The sequence below is a fragment of the Marmota monax genome, unplaced genomic scaffold (genome assembly GCF_021218885.2).
Source record: "Marmota monax isolate L192 unplaced genomic scaffold, Marmota_monax_Labrador192_F-V1.1 WCK01_AAM20220418_F8-fsc00019, whole genome shotgun sequence".
Taxonomy (NCBI): Eukaryota; Metazoa; Chordata; class Mammalia; order Rodentia; family Sciuridae; genus Marmota; species Marmota monax.
Window position 1 is genome coordinate 14822798 of NW_026695242.1, and position 21166 is coordinate 14843963.

At 34.3% G+C, this 21166-nt stretch overlaps 1 protein-coding gene across 7 annotated transcripts in view; it reads left to right on the forward strand.

The window, feature by feature from the left end:
* Jmjd1c (jumonji domain containing 1C) overlaps window positions 1-20906 on the forward strand; it is a 246981-nt gene extending 226075 nt beyond the window's left edge. For all 7 annotated transcript variants that reach the window (XM_058577933.1, XM_046419641.2, XM_058577938.1 and 4 more), the window contains 9 exons: window positions 266-544; window positions 3216-3384; window positions 4132-4222; window positions 4692-4822; window positions 5215-5337; window positions 10312-10451; window positions 11642-11818; window positions 19553-19684; window positions 19996-20906. In XM_058577933.1, the coding sequence (XP_058433916.1) occupies window positions 266-544; window positions 3216-3384; window positions 4132-4222; window positions 4692-4822; window positions 5215-5337; window positions 10312-10451; window positions 11642-11818; window positions 19553-19684; window positions 19996-20085 (1332 nt within the window). In that variant the 3' untranslated portion in view covers window positions 20086-20906. The remainder of the gene's footprint in view (window positions 1-265; window positions 545-3215; window positions 3385-4131; window positions 4223-4691; window positions 4823-5214; window positions 5338-10311; window positions 10452-11641; window positions 11819-19552; window positions 19685-19995) is intronic.
* Window positions 20907-21166: the final 260 nt, after the last annotated feature.

The window sequence follows — 21166 nt, forward strand, 5'->3', positions numbered from 1 at the left end:
GGAAGGCTGTGCTTTTGAGTTTTGAAGGCTTGGGTAGTTTCTCAATCAATCGAACTTCTGGCCCCCATCTGTCAGGAAAAGTACATGGACTAAGAATACATATCCTACTGATACAACTGTGTATTCTTGAATGCAGGAATGCTGTTTGTGTTGATTCCTACCCCAGTATCAGTAAAGTCAGTTTAAAATACAGTATGTGGGAGGAAAATTACATATTTTCTCTCAATGAAAATTTTTTTCAGTAGTTTATTTTTTTCCTAAATAGAGTGGCAAAACTGGACGGACTATGCCTAACATTCTGGATGACATAATTGCTTCCGTTGTTGAAAACAAAATTCCACCAAATAAAACCTCCAAGATAAACATAAAGCCAGACCTTAAGGAAGAGCCTAAAGAAAGAGGAAAGTCTGTCGTGAATGAAAATAATAAGTTGTACAGTGATATACCACATTCTTGGATCTGTGAAAAGCATATTTTGTGGCTTAAGGATTACAAGAATAGTAATAATTGGAAACTTTTCAAAGAGTGTTGGAAACGGGGACAGGTGAGTATTTTTGGATGATGGAGTATACTTTTCATTCATGGACCTGAAGTTGATTAAGCAGACAAAATGTTTCCCTCCTTAGGTACAGAAATAGAGGAGGGGAAAAAATAGTACTGAATGTATTTGGAAGGCAATAAGATATTAAAAACACCAACAGGATTACAAGGACGATTATTTCTTAACTCCTATTTTTTTTGGCCAGATTTACATAAATTAACAGAAAACCTCTGGTTATTTGATATATATTTTGTTGTTGTTGCTAACTGGGAATTTAACCCAGGGGCACTTAACCACTTAGCAACATTCCCAGCCCTTTTTAATTTTTTTTTTTTTATTTTGACACAGTTCTCACTAAGTTGTTTAGGCCTCAATGAGTTGCTGAGGCTGTCCTCAAATTTGCCATTCTCCTGTCTTTGCAGAGTTACTAGGATTAAGTCTTATTCCAGTGCACACAGCATCGTTTATGTGTATGTGTGTGTGTGTGGATCTATGAGTAAACATACATTTAATAAAGCCTTGTATTTACAAAGCTCGGTCCTTTTTTAGATTTGCATTTTTATCCAGTTAGCACATTCATGTATATTATTACAATGTTACTATTAGAAACATTTTTCTTGAACAAATGAAAAATTACCCATGGAATATTTGTTTATAAATTATTTCATCAAATTTTTTTCCCAACATAAGGTGTTGCACATGCTAAACATACACTGTTTTGTTTGTTTTAGTCACCCCACTGAGCCACATTCCCAGCCCTGTTTTATATTTTATTTAGAAATAGGGTTTCACTGAGTTGCTTAGCACCTCCGTTTTGCCAAGTCTGGCTTTGAACTTTCGATCCTCCTGCCTCAGCCTCCAGCCACTGGCATTATAGGAGTGCACCTCCTCCTTCTTATGCATAAGCATAACACTCTGTTAACACTGAGGTACAGGGTTTTTCCAGTCCTGAATGATAAGTTCCATTATTTCAGTCTGTCCAAATAATACTTTCTAATGACCTAAGCTTTAATATGTTTAATATGTATTTCAGCAATTTACTACATCAATAAGAAATTATGAACAAATTTAAGTATTTGCATGACATTATTATTTTTTGGCTTTGAATTATTTTAATATACCAGTTAGCTTATCTCTCTTTTTATGTGTGTGTGTTGATCATTTTTTATGATCAACTTTTCCCAAGCTGCTGATTACCATAAGAAATAGAGACATAAGTCTGGATTATTATTGGATAGACACTAGAAATTAATGTGAATTGTTAGTAATTTTCTAAAAGCTATTTTAAGAGTTATATGTGTTATTAGCCAATTAATAATGTGTAATGGAGCATTCAACTAAGTGGTTTGGTTAACCAGACTTTAGGGTATTTTTCTGGGTTTGTTTGTTTTGCTTTGTATATCATTTGTGCCTAAAAATTCTAGCTCATTTTTTTTTCTTTCTTTTTTTTTTTTTGCATCAGGGATTGACCCAGAGGTGCTTAACCTCCAAGCCACATCCCCAGCCCTTTTTTTATATAAACTCAGGGCCTCGTGAAATTGCTGAGGCTGACCTTGAACTCATGATCCTGCCTCAGTTTCCTAAACTGCTAGGATTACAGGTGTGCCCCACCATTCCCAGCTTCTAGTCATATGTACTCTACCAGTGAGCTACATCTCTTGCCCTTATTTATATTTTGAGATAGAATTTCACTAAGTTGTGCAGGCTGATCTTCTGCCTCAAACTCCAAAGTCACTAGGATTATAGGTGTACCGCCACTGTGCCCCATCAAGTTTTAATTATCTTAGGAAATTTAGTAAATACTTTTTAAAGACTTTAAGTCAAAACTTTCTAGTATCTCTATATTCTGTAATTTTATTTCATTTAGAACAAAAGAGTTGTTTTTAAAACCTGCAAATTAAGCATTAGGTGAACACATGTATTGGAGTTTTTAGAAACTATAAATCTTTAATTGTTAGTTTAGTTTCCCTGTTAAAGAGCCTTGAGAGAATTTTTAATTTGTGAGATTTCAAAGAAGAGATTTCCCTTTCAGGAATTTTTTTTATAACTTTTATTTCATGTATTTGTTTTTATGTGATGCTGAAGATCAAACCCAGTACCTCATATATGCCAGGCAAATGCTCTACCACTGAGCTACAACCCCAGCCCTCTTTCAGGAATCTCTTCAGCTTAAAGTTGATGTTATGCTGAGGTGTTTAATGTTTTAATTTATCATTGTCCTTGTAGAGGTAAAAGAAATGTGTGTATAATACATCAAGGACTGTATACATTTTTATTTAAAAATCATGTATATGTATATATTGCATGCTTGTAAGCAAGTAGTTTATATTCTGTCTTTGAATATTAGTGCATAGATGAAGCAGCCCCAAAACCTACATTTCTACAGCCAAGAAGTGAAATTTTTAACATTGTCTTCAGACTTCTTTCTGAAAAATTACTGCACATTTAAATTTCTGTTTCAGAAATGCCACTGTACTCTACATGGCATTCTCTGGTCATCTCTCTTCTTTCCCAGTGTATTGTAAATATCTTTTCTAGTCAAAAATTGCTTTCAGTAATGTTACCAACCTGTCAGTAGGCCTGAATCCTAACATGTTATTTGTTACGTATGATTTCTATCAAATTTTAAAAGGCCCATAACTTTTTTTTTAACTATTATTTATCTATTCATAAGCCTGCAGTGGTCTCTGGTGTGCACAAGAAAATGAACATTAGCTTATGGAAGGCGGAATCGATTAGTCTTGATTTTGGAGACCACCAAGCAGATCTCCTGAACTGCAAAGACAGCGTTATTTCAAATGCCAATGTTAAGGAATTCTGGGATGGTTTTGAAGAAATATCAAGTATGTTTGTTTTGTTTTGTTTTGGTATACTGTTTTCTTAATCATATCCCCACAAAATAATAAACTGCAAATATAACTTAACAGATTTTTAGTTTTAAAAACTTTTATTATTACATTGTTGTCAAACAAAAATAAGTATGTGGAAACAAAACACTGGGTCTTAATCCTTATTCTAATACTCTTCAACCTTAAGGAAGTCCTAATAATAAATGAGGACATTTTGGAAACCCCATAAAAATGTGGAAATTGAATTACATAATTAATTACATAATGTAAAACACTTAAAGGTATAAATGAAAGACTGTAATGTTGACAATTATAAAGAGAGATTTTGTTTTACTACTGGGGATTGAACCCAGCTTCATTCAACCACTGAGCCACATTCCCCTGGCTTTTTTTTTTTTTTTTTTTTTTTTTTTTTTTTGAGATAGGGACTTGCTAAGTTGCTTAGGGCCTTAGCCTCCCAAATTGCTGGGATTATAGGCATGTGCCACTGTACCCATCATAAAGAGATTTTTTTAAAATAATTTTTGAGACATTACAAATGAATAATATTGTATACTGTATCTAGGAACGAAAGTGTTAATAACCACAGAAGTACATATGTAATAAAAATAAACATTCATTAAGCACATAGTGTACAGTTAATTATTGAATTGAATCATTTTACATTTCTTTATCTCCAAATATTAATGAAAATCAAAAAGCAGAAATTAACTTACTAGTAACTAACTGCATTCTTTATAGAACGGCAGAAATCTAAAAGTGGAGAAACGGTTGTTTTAAAATTGAAAGATTGTCCTTCAGGTGAAGACTTCAAGACTATGATGCCAGCAAGGTATATCTTGAAACTTTAATTTTTGATTGTTGGCTTTTGGAAGTTGAGCTGAAATTGTCCCCAGAGGTGAAATAAGTAACTACAAATGTAACCTTTAGGGTTTTTTTCCTTCCTCATAAAAAAAAAACCTTAACTATTAGAGGAACTGAATCCCTATAGCTCCAATAAAAGAAAGTTTGTGTTACGGCAGGAAGGGAAAAAAAGTTCACATTAACGAACCATAAGGCCTTGTTTGCTTCTTTTGGAACTTTTAATTTGTAGTATTTGGAAAGTAGAATTTAAATTTTAGTCAGTATCACTACTGTTTTATGCTTGTCCATGTTAATGCATTCATTTAAACTTTGAAGATCAAGAGAAGTGTTATCTATCTTAAGAAAAGGTTTTTTGGTATTTTTAACAACTTAAAAATTATATATTTGAATGCATAAAAATAACAAACCTTAAAGAAGGTAGTGTTGTTATTTTTCAGATATGAAGATCTTTTAAAAAGTCTGCCTTTGCCAGAATATTGTAATCCAGAAGGAAAATTCAATTTGGCATCTCATTTGCCAGGATTTTTTGTACGTCCTGATCTAGGACCCAGGTTATGTAGTGCCTATGGTAAGTATATATTCATATTTCTTCCAAGGTGGAATTGTGTGTGGGATTTTAACAAACTTATGTCCAAAAATTAATTAGATAATTTTCTAACTGTTTTTAGTTTCTACTCTTATCTGTTCTTTTAATATTAAATCTCCTGAAATCCTTTTTCATATTAATAGTAGGTTATAAATCAAGAGTGAGTATCTATTGAAGTACCTGCTAATTTCTTTAAAATATTTACATTTTTATTAATTTGCATTATAATAGGGCATTTTTACAGATTGTGACTTAACAGTAGTTTTGTACAGCTGGAGACTAAGGTCAAATTTAATTCTAATAGTGTTGATTGGGGAGACAGTATGATACATTATTAAAAAACAAAATATTTTGTCAAATTTTATTTTATACAGGTGTAGCTGCTGCTAAAGATCATGATATAGGAACAACAAATCTCCACATTGAAGTTTCTGATGTTGTAAATATCCTAGTCTATGTTGGCATAGCAAAAGGAAATGGCATTCTCTCAAAAGCAGGTAAAGAAACTAAGAGTAGTAGTATTGCAGTTGAATGCACCATATACACTAGTCTCATGCAGAATGTCAGCCTCCCAGTTAACAAAGGTTCCAGAAAGAATTCCAATATATATAAGGATATTTTGATCTTTATTACTTGAAGATTAATTTTCCTATAATATAAAAGAAATTTTAGTTTTAAAAGGTTCTTTTGTTTTGCTCCTTTCCTCTTATTAAATAATGTGTTTATGAAAATATATGGTTCAATACATGTTTACATTTGAGTTTAAGAATAGAAACTAGGTTTTGGGATTTTTTTAATGTTTTAATGTTCTTAGGTTTTTGTATGTTTTTTGTTTATTGGTGCTAGGGATTGAACCCATGGCCGCGTGCATACTAGGCAAGCATTCTATCACTGGGCTATACCCCCAGCATCTGTCTTCTTCCTTTTTACCTTCCCAGTATCGGAGGAAGAAAGGAGCCTTTCTTCTTTAAGTAAAAGTGACATTTTTGTCTAGTATATTGGTTTTAGTTTCCATGCCCAGGATTTTTCTCTAAAACATTGGTCCATCATCACTTATTTCCTCCTTTATACATATATAATCATAGGTCTTTAACCTTTTCATCTCTACTGGTTTCTTTAATAGGAGCATAATCTAGGGGCTGAGGGTATCACCCAGTGGTAGAGTGCTTGCTTAGCATGAGTGAGGCCCTGGGTTCAATCCCCAACCGTGCAAAAAACAAACACAAAGGAATATAGGACCATTCTTTTTTTAACTGTTCTTTTTTTTTTCCCTCAAAAGTATGCCCCCTTTGAATCTATTACTCTAGCACTCTTAAACAGTTTTTTTGCTGTTGATGTCACATTTCAACCTTTTATACCTGGGTGAAATTATTGTTGCAGTTGCTTTGACTGACATACATTTGGGTAGTAATTCAGGAATTTCTCTCGGATTTGTTCATTACTCTCTGCCCTCTGTAATAAGTCACACTATTAATTGCTATCTTTTCAAATACTTTTTGCTTTTGACACCACTTAATTTTGACACCTTATGGACAGACTTTTATTTATGTATTTATTTGTGTGTGTGTGTATTTAGTTGAAGATGGACACATTATCTATTTATTTATTTTTATATGGTGCTATGATCTCAACCCAGTGCCTCAGGCATGCAAGACAAGTGATCAACCACTGAGCTACAACCCCAGTCCCATGGACAGACTTGTCTAGAGTTACAAATGTTCTCTTTTCTGCTTTTCATGCACTTTCTGTGATATAATTATATATGACTTGTAGCCAGCCCTTAGACCACAACATTCCGTATCCAGAACTTAGAGTGAATTTATGACGTAGTGGCTAGGTGCTGGGGACATAGGGATTCATTATAATATTTACTCTGTTTTTGTGTACATTTGACAATTTGTTTAAAACACAACCTAAATTTCCTCAGAACTATAGAAATTCATTGGTTACTCTGCTTTCTTAATTGATACTGACCTCTACTCTAAGGATTTGAGAGTCATTAGGCACACATGAGTTGTCCCAGCTCTACCAGAGACATTATTACAAATAATGTAAACATTATTTGTTCTTTCTGAGCCTATGATGCTGTAGATAGATAATTACCTATTTATTGTATCATTATATTATACTTAAATCATCTCCTATATGTATTCTACAAGTTAGAAATTATACCTGCTTTTCCTACTTCTGTTCATTCATGTCCTTAATTATTGGAACTTTCTTATTCATCTTCACTTGTTTTTCAGTACTGAGGATTAAACCCAAGGCCTTGTACATTCTGTGCAAGTGCTTTACAACTGAGCTATAGCCCCAGCCTTCTTATTCATATTTGTTCCTGTGTATTCCCTACCTCTGGTTCCTGGTAATAATAATCGGTCTTCTGACAAAACTTTAAAAATTTTTAAATAATTCTCTTTGCTATATTTATCTAAAAACTTTTGTCATTGTGTTGTAAGTGTCACATAGAAAGCAGTATTTTAAAGTTATAGTAATACTTAACAGCCGGTGTGGTGGTGCACGCCTATAATCCCAGCAACTTTGAGGAGGCTGAATCAGGAAGATCACAAGCTTGAGGGCCAGCCTCAGCAACTTATCGAGACCCTGTCTCAAAAATAAAGAAAGAATGGGAATGTAGCTTAGTGGTGAAACATCCTTGGATTCATTCCCCAGTACAGAAAAAAAATAATAAGAAATACTAGCCTACTTGAAGCACATGCTTTTTCCTCTACCTACAAAGTCTTTCTGCCTCCTCCTTGTCTTCCTAGCAAATTACTATATTCATCCTTCAGAGTATAATTTAGATTATTAGTTCACCCAAGAGGTCTAAACTTAAAAAGTAAATTTAATCTCTCATTCTCTTTTTTATGATAAATCTCTCCCCTTTCTTGAGTTTATAAAGCAATAAACTTTAAAGGAAGAAAAAGTAGAAAATAATACAAGATTTGCAACTTTTAATTTGTTAAGAAAACACATATTTAAACCATCGGCTATTTTTTTCAATTAAAGAGTAATTTTTATGATAAACTCTCCCCCACCCCAGTACTGGGATTTAAACCCAGGAATGCTTAACCTCTGTGCTTCATTTTTAGCTCTTTTTATTTCATTTTTTATTTTGAGACAATGTCTCACTAAGTTGCTGAGGCTGGCCTTAAATTAGGATCCTCCTGACTTAGCCTCTTGAGTTCCTGGGATTATAGGTGTGTGCTGCCACATCTGGCTTATGATAAACTTTTAACATTGTTCTTTATTTTCTTGTTTTATCATGAAATGGGAAAAACTTTGTCACAAATAACACTTGAGGACTGAACTAGTCTGTGAACATTCTTATTACCAAGTATGGTATTCATATGAATTTATTAAGACCCTTCTTAACTCTATGCTAGATCTTTTTTAATTCTCATCTTAACTGTGTTTGACCCATAGTAAGCAGTTAAAAATTTAATACATGTTTGAATTAAGAAATCCTACTGAAATTTGTACAACCACTTTGAAAAGCAATGTGGAGATTCCTTAGCAAACTAGGAATGGAATGATCATATGACCCAGCTGTCCCAAAAGAACTAAAATCAGCATATTATAGTGATACAGCCACTTCAGTGTTTATAGCAGCATAATTTACAATAGCCAGATTATGGAATTTACCCAAATACCCAGCAGAGTGAAATCATGGCATTTGCTGCTAAATGGGTAGAAATCATGCTAAGGGAAATAAACCAGACTCAGAAAAGCAAGAGTCAAATCTTCTGCCTCACATGTGGAAGCTAAAGCAAAATGAGGGGAAAAGGGAGTGGGGGAGGGGATCAGATATGATAAAGATATAGGCAAGATCAGTGTAGTAGAAGTGGGAGAATGAGAGGGAGAGACAAAGGGAGGGGAAGGGAAAGAAATGTGGAATGAATCTTCACAGAATCTCATATATAGATAAATGTACTGAGAGAATTTCTATATACATAGAAAGTATTAACCAAAGGAGTAAAAGTAAGATAAGTAGAGGAGGAAAAAAGGGGAAGGAAAGTGGGGGAAATGGAAATTGAAATCAGATTTCTAGTATGTATGATTTTTGCTGTAAGAACCCCAAATACAGGGCTGGGGTTGTGACTCAGTGGTAGAGCGCTTGCCTAGCATGTGTGAGGCACTAGGTTCAATTCTCAGCACCGCATATAAATAAATAAAATAAAGTTCCATTGACAGCTAAAATATATATATTAAAAAAAGAATCCCAAATACTATGTATAATTTTCATGCTCTAATAAAAATAAATAAAAAATAAACGAACACATAAAAAAATCTTTGTAGTCAGGTTTAAATATTATAAATGTTTCACCATCGCAGTTGTTAGTAGACATTTGTTATATTCTTTGTAATATAAAGAGTTGGTTTCTTTTGTCTTAAAAGATGATTAGGTGCGCACCTGTAATCACAGCAACTTGAGAGGCCAGCCTTAGCAACTTAGTGAATCCCTAAGCAACTTAACAAGATCTTGTCTCAAATAATTTTTTTTAAAAAGGCTAGGGATGTAGCTCAGCAGTAAAGTGCCCCTGGGTTCAATCCCCAGTACCAAAAAACGGGAAGAAGATTTATTTAAAATACTCACTGTAGTGAGTCAAGCACAGTGATACATGCCTATAATCCCAGCTGTTCTGTTTCAGAAGCTGAGGCAGGAGGATCACAAGTTCAAGGCCATTCTGGGCAACATCATGAGACCATGCCTCAAAATAAAAAATATTACAGGCTGAGCATTTTCAGTGATAGAGCACCCCTGGATTCAATTCTCAGTACCACCAAGAAAAAAAAGAAAAGGAAAAAAAAATTTACCATATTGAATTCAAAAGTTTGCATACTTCCAAAATTTTTTGTGCTTACACATAAATATAAGATGTTTAGTTTGTCGGCGTTTTAGAAGAATGGCCTGTTTCTTCAAAACTACAGCTTTGTTGATAAAGAATTTGATTACATATTGACCATAATAGAATATGAGGTCCCATAGGAATTAATCAGAATGTCACAGTAATAAGCAAATCCGTTCACCTCACTGAATCTCTTTACTCAAGTGTAAAATAGAGGTTATGATTCTTGACAACCATACTCTATAGTTATAGGAACCAACTGAATGATAATGGTCATAAAAGTTCTTTATAAATTATGAAATGCTATGAGTCCAAGCCATTGTTAGGACCACCCCTTTGAGGACAGGGAGAATGCTGATTGAGTAAAAACTCTTGAATTTTCTTTTTCCTGCCCCTTGTTTTACAGAAAACAAACCAGGAAAATCACTATTGATCTTTCCTGTAGCACACAGGAAACAGTTCCAGGTTTCTGCTCTCAATAGTTTTGAATATAAAACTGGGTTTGACTCCTTTAAGAATACTGATCTACTCAGGCATTCTGCTGTTCTCATAAATCAGTTTTAGAATATTTGGCTTTTTGGTAGTCTTCACTGACCAATTTGAAAATACTCTCCTATATTTTAGGAATACTCAAGAAATTTGAGGAAGAAGATTTGGATGACATTTTAAGGAAAAGATTGAAGGACTCAAGTGAAATTCCTGGTGCTCTGTGGCATATTTACGCTGGAAAAGATGTGGACAAGATAAGAGAATTTCTTCAAAAGGTATAATTTATGTTGCAGACAATTTATCTCTTCACTTTGAGTAAGGACTCAGTAATTTTTAGTTTGAAGGGATGGAATTTTTGTTGAAAATGAAAAGCTCCTTTGTCTTGCTTCTTTTAAAGGCCTGTTTATTTTGAGGTTTGTATGGTGATTTCTCATTTCATAGTACTCCCCTATCTTCCTTACCACCTTACAGTAAAGGACCAATGTTTTGATGAGCTAGGTATTAGTTGGGTGGTATAGAAACATCTAAAAAAGGATCGGATCTTTAAATTTCCTTAGAATCTGATTGATATGTTTGACTCTTGACCTAAGTAGTGATTCTACTTTATGACATCTGATTTCTCAGTTATACTTTTTGGTTAGACTGAAATTTTGAGTAATCATACCTTTAATTGTTAGACATTCTTAAAGAAATTAACCCATCAACCTGAAATAATTGGTTCACACCCTTTGCTAAAATATTTTCATAATTTTGTAATTTGGGGGATTTTTTATAAGGGAACATAAGTTGCTTATTTTACTATACTCCATCTTCTTTTTAAGGATTTCAAGTTCTTTCTGTGAAACAATGTAAAGAAAGTGAAAGGGCTTTAGCATTGTAACTCTCTTATCCCAGTAATAATTACCAATATTTTAATCTATAAATGTGTGTCTTGTAAATAAAAAGATTATTTTAATGAGTAATTTCTGAAAAGGTCACAAGTAAATATTTCAACGATTAGAATGTAAACCCTAAAATGGTTTTTATCTTTGTACATGCATTAAGGGAGTGCAGGGGTGGGGGGCACTATCAAGAAATGTTTATGAAATCCATACATGTGAAGGCTTAGCTTTTGGTGGTTGGGGGACAAACCATACTAAACTTTGCCTCATCTAGGTGTTGTACCCTTTAAACAATTGGTAAGGAAGGAAACCTGACAGATGAAAACTTCATAGAAAAAGGAGATGGTGAGAAAGGAGTATGACTCACTATTAATAGCATTTCCGTGTGCTTTATTTAATATCCTTTGCTTTTTAAATTGTTTCAGACTGTTTTTTCTTTAACTTAAGCACAATGATGGTTCTGTAAGATTCTGAGACCAAAGAATGTAGTATTATAAACTAAATATATATAAATATAAAGAGGATTTTTCTTCTTTTGCCTTATATAAATGGGGTATATGTTTTTATTTTAATCCATATTTCAGATTTCAAAAGAACAAGGCCTTGAAGTTCTACCCGAACACGATCCAATACGTGACCAAAGCTGGTATGTAAACAAAAAACTCCGCCAAAGACTGCTAGAAGAATACGGAGTCAGAACCTGTACTGTTATTCAGTTTCTTGGGGATGCCATTGTTTTGCCAGCAGGAGCACTTCATCAGGTACATACAAACTTTTTGACACACCTGTTGTTCAAAGAATAAACTTTGAAAAATTGTTCTGGGTGTAGATGTAAATCAAAAACAGAAGTAACAGAATAATCTGAAATAGTCTGTTTTCATTAATTATATTGCTAAAATGGCATTCTAGTGTTTAAAGAAATTTGAAATAATTGAATACTTTGAGAGCTTAAATTGTTTTAACATGAGCCAGGTTTGCATTTATATGTTGTCTCTGATTTTAGAGACTTGAAATTTAATTTTTAAGGCCTCCCAGGAGAAGTATAGAGGTATTGTATACTCATATCTCATTAGTTGGGCCAGAAAGGGGTAAGGGGAGAATATCAAAGCTTTCTTTTAACAGGCTGTAAGTTTTTCTCCTGTCTCTCTTGAGCATGCTAACAATAGGCTTGAGATAGGCTAACAATAGCCTATCTAAGAAAAGATGGTATGTATATTTTATGTTTATCAATCCACAGAATTATGCAGCTTGATGTATATAGTTCTTGATGTGTATAGTGGAAATGGCATAGAATAGCTGTTGGAGGGTATGAAAAATGAAATCTAAAGCACACAATGGATTCCTGTACGAAGAATGGCGCAAATAGCCCAGTTTAACTCTGTTAGTAATAAAATGTACAAGGGAAACCTGAGGAACACTCCCCCTAGTCTAATTTGTCTCATAGGTTGTTCGCTACCTCTTCCATTTACCACCCAGTAATTGAGATATGTTTAATATGTATTCATTTACCAAAGATTGTTTCTCACATTTTATAAGTACCTCCCCTTTCCTTCCTCTTCCTGCCCAGGTCCCCTTATTCTATTCTACTGGTCTCCCTTCTATTGTTTTTGTTTTTGGTTTTTTTAATTCTAATCAGTTATACATGACAGTGGAATGCACTTTGACACATGGTACACAAATGGAGCACAACTTCTCATTCTTCAGGCTGTACATGGTGCAGAGCCACACCAGTAGTGTACTCATACATGTATATAGGGTAATAGTGTGTATTTTATTCTACCGTCCTTCCCATCCCCACAAACCCACCCCTCCCTTCTTTCCTTTTTTTTTCTTTCCCCTCATTCCTTTGCACAATCCAAAGTTCCTTCATTCTTCCTTACCCACCTCCCACCCCCACTATGGATCAGCATCCGATTATCAGAGAAAACATTAAGCCTTTGGTTTAGGAAGGATTGGCTTATTTCACTTAGCATGATGTTCTTAGTTCCATCTTACCTGCAAATACCATAATTTCATTTTTCTTTAAGGCTGAGTAATATTCGATAGTGTATGCGTACCACATTTTCATCTGTTGAAGGGCATCTAGGTTGGTTCCATAGTTCAATAATTGTGAATTGAGCTGCTATAAACATTGCTGTGGTTGTGTCACTGTAGTAAGCTGATTTTTAAATCCTTTGGGTATAAACCGAGGAGTGGGTAGCTGGGTCAAATAGTGGTTCCGTTTCAAGTTTTCTAAGGAATCTCCATACCGCTTTCCAGAGTGGTTGGCACCAATTTGCAATCCCACCAGCAACACATGAATGTACCTTTTTCCCCACATCCTCACAAACACTTGTTATTGCTCGAATTCTTGATATTTGCCATTCTGATTAGAGTAAAACATCTCCTTTTTCTTTTTTTTTTTTTGAAATTTTTTAATATTTGTATTTTAGTTTTCAGCAGACACAACATCTTTGTTTGTATGTGGTGCTGAGGATCGAACCCGGGCCGCACACATGCCAGGCCAGCGCGCTACCACTTGAGCCACATCCCCATCCCAAAATATCTCCTTTTTTTACCCAAAGTTCCTTCAACCAGTTGTCTAGTTTTTGTCCCTTACAATTCTACCTTTATGAAAACTTTCATTTATTGGAACATATAATATGTATTCTTTCAATCTGGCTTTTCTTACTTAACAAATGCATTTGAGATTCAGCCATGTTATGTATGTATTATTTGGTTCCTTTTCATGGCTGGGTATTTGTTTTTTATTTATTTTTCCATTTTTTAAAGGCTGTTTTTTTTTTAATCTCTTTACTAACTGAAGTATATTTGTATTATTTTCAGTTTGAGGCTATAGAAAATAAAGCTACTATAAACATTTGCATACAACTTGTGGGTGAACACAGCTTTTCATTTCTGTTAGGTAAATAGTGCTTAGTGGGATTGCCTGGACATGTGAATTAGAAACTGCCAGGTTGCTCTCTAAAGTGGTATACCATTTCCTTTCTCCAAAGTAGTGCTATATGCATTTTAGTTCCTCTATGTGTTCTCTCAATGCTTGTTACTATCACTTTTGTTTTAAAACTGATCTTATAACTTTGTAGTGCTATCTCATTGTGGTTTAAATTTGTATTTCTCCCTTTGGTATGGGGATTGAACCCAGGATTACTTGACCACTAAATTACATACTCAGCCTTTTTATTTTTTATTTTGAGACAGGGTCTTACAAAGTAACTGAGGCTATCCTTAAACTTGAAATTCTCCTGCCTCAGGCTCCCTAGTCAACTAGTATTATAGGTGGGTGCCACCACACCCAGCAATTTGTACTTTCTTAATGTCTAAATAGAATGTAAGTTTCATAAAGAGATTTTTGGTTTTGACCTTTTATTTTTTGCAGTACAAGGGATAAGGATCAAACCCAGGACCTCACACATGCTAGGCAAACTTTCTACACTGAGCAACAATCCCAGCCATAACATTTGTGTTTTTCAATGTCCCCTTGCCATACTTAAAATAATACATTAATTTAAAATAAATATTAGTAAATCTGTTTATAAAGACCTGAAAAATATGTTCTCATTTACAACATATTTTTGCACAAAATTGTACTTTTTTATAAAATTTATATATATGCATAAACATACACATTCTCGCACGTGTGTGTGTGTGTGTGTAGTGTTCTTTGTATAGACACGCAGAGTTTTATTTCTTCCTATATTTTCTCTGGGTACTGTGGAAAATTCACCTGAGTTGAAAGTTAAGTTAAATTTTCACTAGGTACAAATAAACATCAAAAGACATAGTTTCTTCGGAAATGTATAGAAAAGTCAGATAGTTTATAGAAAGCAAATTTCATATTATTCTGATGTCTGCCAGTAAAGTAATGAATGATCAAATCATTACCTTCTTTGCTCCCAATGGCAAGAAATTGCCAGCTATAAAAGCGGGAAGTTCTACTTTCCCTTTCCTATGTAGTATGATAATGACAGCACAGTCACAGCATTGAGAGGTTGTTGCCCTCTACTTAAATATAGTAGTAACGGGTTTTGCTTTGTTTTTATTTTGTTTTGTTTTGTTGTTGCAGTTTTGTTTTGGCAGAAGTGAGGATTGAACCCAGAGGCACTCTTTTTTTTTTTTTTTTGGTACACAATGATTGAATCCAAGGGTGCTTAACCACTGAGCCACATCACCAACTTTTTATTATTTTTTTATTTGCAGATAGGGCCTCACTAAGTTTAAGTCTTTCAGGTTGACCTTGGACTTGCAATCTTCCTGCCTCAGCCTCCAGAGTCACTGGGATTACAGGCATAAACCACTGCACCTGTCTCCAGCCCTTTTTTATTTTGAATCAGGGTCTCATTAAATTGCCCAGGCTGGTCTCAAACACGAATCCTCCTGCTTTAGCCTCCTAAATTGCTGATAATACAGGCATATGCCACCATGCCAGGCAATAGTAATGTTAGTTTGAGAGAGAATTCAAGGAAAATGATAAGAACTCTGTTTACAATATTAATTTTGATTTGATATACATTATTTCCAGCCTATTAGGGTGTTAGCAGTACTGCAAATGTTCATTTATGGTTCAACACTTATAGACTAAAGGTGGCCCTCAAAATAGTACAGACTCTAAATCAGTATTTCTCATTCTTTAGCATACATTAGAATTTCCTGAGCAGCTTTATCAGACACAGATTGCTATACCCCACCTCCCAGAGTTTCTAATTAATTAGATCTAGGGAAGAAAGAAATTTTTCCCAAGGAATGCTTAATGTTACTGTCAGGCAGTACACTTTGCAAAACCATACAAATTAGAAGCCCTTGTGAGCCCAAGGTACCCATCAAAAAACTTTCAACCAAGTGATATTCAATCAAGAGCCAGTAATGCTAGGGAAGAAACACCATTCTTTTGCCTGTCAACAGTTAGTATTTCCAGAAACTAAACTAAGAGAGGAGTTCTGGTGTGTGTCTTGTAGCCACAGCACTGTTATTCTATGAACCATTCTAAAATGGCAATTTTGTAGGGCTGGGCATGATGGCACATGCCTGTAATCCCAGGGACTCAGGAAGCTGAGGCAATCTCAAGTCTCAAGCCAGTCTCAGCAAATTAGCAAGGCCCTAAGCAACTTAATGAGACCCTATCTCAAAATTAAAGGGATAGGCAGGGATAAAATGCCCCTGGGTTCAATTCCTAGTACCCACACCCAGCCCAAATCTTTTGTTGGTAAATAACTCAGTATGTGAAACTCTTCCTTTGCATTCCTAGACAAAACAGCTAGACCTTGACCTCCAATGTTTACTTTGTCACAGCCATAGCTTCCAAGTGACTTTTTTTTAAAATTTTATTGGTTGTTCAAAACATTACAAAGCTCTTGATATATCATATTTCATACATTTGATTCAAGTGGGTTATGAACTCCCATTTTTACCCCGTATACAGATTGCAGAATCACATCGGTTACACATCCACGTTTTTACATATTGCCATACTAGTGACTATTGTATTCTGCTATCTTTCCTATCCTCTACTGTCCCCCCTCCCAAGTGACTTTTATTTAAACTGCAACAACTAAAACTCAAGTGGTAGAGCCAGTGCTCTAACATAGTCCCCAGCAAACTAAATAGATAGATAATTGCATCTTTTTTTTTCCATGCATTTCTCTTTTATTTTTTGAAGAACCTACAAGGTAAAAAGTAGATTTTTTTCCATTTTATAGAGGATGAAATTATGTTACAAAAAAGATGAGTAATGAATTTGTGATCTCAAACCATGTGGATTTTACATCTTTAATGATAAATTTTCCTTAAATTGCTGAATCGCACAGCAGTCATGTCATAATCAGAAAATTACTGCCAAATAATTGTAAAATTTGTAAGATGTAAAGTATATAAAGTAGATACTAAATACAGACACTTCAATATTTTGTTGAAGCTATTGACTGTATAATTAAACATTTTCAAAAGGTATAATTTATTTAAAATTTGGTAAAATTTATGTGAAGTTTTAAAAGCTATTCATAATGAATTTAGAAAGATAGTATGTGTCTAGGAAGTGAAGTATAAATGACTCAAGACATGGCAGAGAAAAGGGATGAATAGCCAGCTGTAGAGGAGCATGCCTATAATCCTGGCATCTTGGGGGAGGGTAAGGCAGGAGGATCGCAAGTTAAGGCCAGTCCCAACAACTTGGTGAGGACTGAAAAACTTAGTGAGACCCCATCTCAAAAATTAAGAGCTGAGGATGTAGCTCAGTAGTAAAGGAAGCTATAAATCCCCAGTACAACAAAGAGGCGGGGAATAAATGGAATGGGAAAGTTCGATGTCTTTAAAACTGAACCCTTACCTCTTAAAACTAACCCTCAGTCCTTTAAGGAAATGTATCATGTGGGGGTTATTTGAAAACACAGTAGCATCCTATAAGTGCTAATAGAACTCAACATTCTGGGCTTTGGGTTTTGTTTGTTATGCGGGGCGTACCAGGAATTGGAACCCATGGGCACTTAACCACTGAGCCACATCCACAGCTCTTTTCATTCTTTTAAATTTTGAGATAGTGTCTCTCTCACTAAGTTGCTTAGGACCTTGGAGTTGCTGACACTGGCCTCGAACCTCAAATCCTGCTACCTCAGCTTCCTGAGTCCCTGGGATTACAGGTGTATGCCACCATACCCAGCTAAAACTCGACATTCTGAAAGTCATTTTAAAATAACCATAAACTGTCAAAAATGGACAGAATCAACTTTTTTTAGAATCTGGAATCTAATCCAAAACTCTTAGTAACCCAGAGACTAATGAAGAAAAGGGCAGCTAATTTTTGATATTGAGGGAAATCTCTTCAGGCACTGATGACCACTGAAATAATGGAATACAGACTTCAATGACTATACCGAACAAGAAATTCAGCCTCTGAGAAGAAATTGGTAAAACTTACTAAACAATGACTGTGGTCCTCAGTGATCAACAACAAACAACTCTGAGGCAGGAGAGAATCTGATTATTACAGTTAACACATTTACAAAGTTCAGATACCCAATTTTCAAAAAACAAAATTACAAGGCATGCACACAAAAAAGGAAAGTGTCTCATTCAAAGGAGAAGATATATTGACAGAAATATTCCCTGAGGAGTCCAGATATTGAAGTTAGACAACAGTCAAATAAACTCAAAAAGCTTAAGGAAAGTCTGAATAAATAAAAAACTAAAGGAAACCAGGAAAATGATGGATGACCAAAATGAGAATACAAATAAAGAACTTGTAAAACCTAGAAATTTTGGGACTACAAGTGATTTTAAGACATGCTAGAACTAGACCTACCAAAAGGTATATACTGAACCAGGCATGGGTAATACACACCTGTAATCCTAGCTGTTCAGGTACTCACGAGGCAAGAAGATCACAAGTGTGAGGCCAACCTGGGCAACTTAGACCCTGTCTCAAAATTAAGATTTTAAAAAGGGCCATGGAAGTAGCTCATTGGTAGAGCACTTGCTTAGCATGCACAGGATACCGGATTCAATCCCCAGTACCAAAAACCAAAGGTATATACTAAAACTTTTGAAGGACTTAACTCTTCACCCTCCTCACAGCATGTTCAAGTAAGTAAAAAGAGAAAGAGCATTTAGAAGCTATGTGATGGAATTAGACACTTAATGTAAGTTGATGTTAATAATTTCTAATATAAAACATCTATTAGACAAGATGTCAGGGAAGTTGGGCTTTTGTTGACTTGCTTTTCATTGGCTAATTTGTCTTGGGACAAGCACTGAACATCTCACCCATAGTGGGCTGTTCTGTGAAACAGATTGTCTGTTCTTTGAAAAAATGAAGAGCCTGTAAAACTGTACAGAACAGCTAAAACTGTCAGGCATCTACAATGCATTATATTGGCTGGTTTCTTATTAAAACTGTTTAATCAGGGAGGAGAACGCTGTTTTGAAAAACTGTTGTACTAAAAAGTCACAGGAAATTGGAGTCTATTTAATTGGCTAATTTGAAAGAAAGACACAAATAACCAAAATCATAGTACAATTTTGAAACTCATTTGTGGTCAGTTTTCTTCCTCATTCCTAACAAACTGAACCACATTTCTTTTTCTTTATGCTCTGGTATGAGTTAACAGTAAAAGCCAAAGAAATAGCATCAAACATAATCAGATTTTGATTGCTTTGTTGATTCTTTCTAGTTACCAGTCTAAAAAGTCCATCTTAACAAAATTTAGGATCCAATTATCAGCCTTTCCAAAGGGTTTCTGAAGTTGTTGTTTTTTTTTTTGTTGTTGTTGTTGTTTGGTTTTTATCAATTAAAAATATTTCCTTTACCAAGTCACTTTCAATGAAGCTTTTCAGTGGAAAGTGTGGTGTTCTGCCTTGAAATCCATTTGCTACTTGGGAAAAACTAAATCTGGTTAAAAATGAAATTTCTGGTTAAAATTAAATCTCTATTGGTTTTAGACTGTGGCTTTTCTTTGCTCCTACCTCATTAGATTTATATTACACAAGTTTTCTTTTGGAAATAGGTACAGAATTTTCACAGCTGTATTCAGGTAACTGAAGACTTTGTGTCCCCAGAACATCTTGTACAGTCATTTCACTTAACACAGGAACTGAGACTTTTGAAGGAAGAAATCAATTATGATGATAAGCTCCAGGTAAGAAATGAATGTTTAGTCCTTTTATATTCAGAAAATAAATTATATGCATAATAGTTTAGGCAGTCATTGCCTGGTTTGTCACAACAAGCTAACCGAAGATTAATATTAATGTGTATTTAATTGTATGAATTTTAGTGGCTCTTATTATAACTTTTGGCTTAGCAATACTTTTAAATTTTGACATTTTTGTTATTGAATTTGGCTTTCCTAGGTCCCCATTAAAATTATTAATATTTTTTAGCATGGTGGTTGTCATTTGTCAGTCTCTCTCCATCTCAAGTGATGAGAAATGTCAATATCTCTTTCAGGTTAAAAATATCTTGTATCATGCAGTCAAAGAAATGGTGAGAGCTTTGAAGATACATGAAGATGAAGTAGAGGATATGGAAGAAAATTAAGTGTGGTCCTGTTTGATTTTAGACCGTAGAACCGGGATTACCTCCCCTTGAATGATGACATGTGTGCACACTGACTTAAGCTTCACAAAACCATCAGTGCCAAGAAATTCTCTTTGTAGTGATTACTTGTTACTGACACCACAGCAGTATAGCATATGTCACAGCTCCTGTGATTCAATGTCCTAAAACAAGCTAAATTTAAAAACAGCACTTCAGAGCTGTTTCTGTATCATAGTGTATATGATGTTTGTGAAAATGTCAGATTTAAAATGATGTATTTATTTTTGGTAAAAAAAAAAAAATCTACGCTATATTGTTGATCAAGTGTAAATGTGCCCTTGTACAGTTTAATAAGATAACTGATATTTTTCACTACATTGAGACAGTTACTGTGAGAATAGGACACAAACACCAGCTATTGCCTGCGTTTGGGAAATTGCTGAATCGCACAGCAGTCATGTCATAATCAGAAAATAACTGCCAAATAATTGTAAAATTTGTAAGATATAAAGTATATAAAGTAGATACTAAATACAGACACTTCAATATTTTGTTGAAGCTATTGACTGTATAATTAAACATTTTCAAAAGGTGTAATTTATTTAAAATTGTCTCATTTTGGTAAAATTTATGTGAAGTTTTAAAAGCTAAATATTAAACTTAATATGCTATGTAAATATATACATATATACATTTAATGATGTATTTTTTTAAAACATTGGCTTGCTTTTGTTAAAGTGCAAGTGTTACATATGGCTTTGTACATTAAAGTTAAAAGGGGTTTTACATTTTCCATTAAAAAGACTTTATCAGAAATTGGATTACTTAGTTCTTCCTCTTTTGACATATATTACTGGGACAGACAAGAGCTTGCAGTTGAGAGTTTGGACATGCATAATACTAAGCTGTGTGACTCCAGTGAGTTGCATTAATTTAGAGTCTTGATTTTAATAGCTCAGCTGGCTACTTGAGGTGTATATAGGCCTAACTCTTGAATTACTGGAAATATGTATTTCTCCACTGACATCTGCAAAATATTATGAAAAAAAAAATGCCAGGCGCAGTGGTGCACATTTATAAC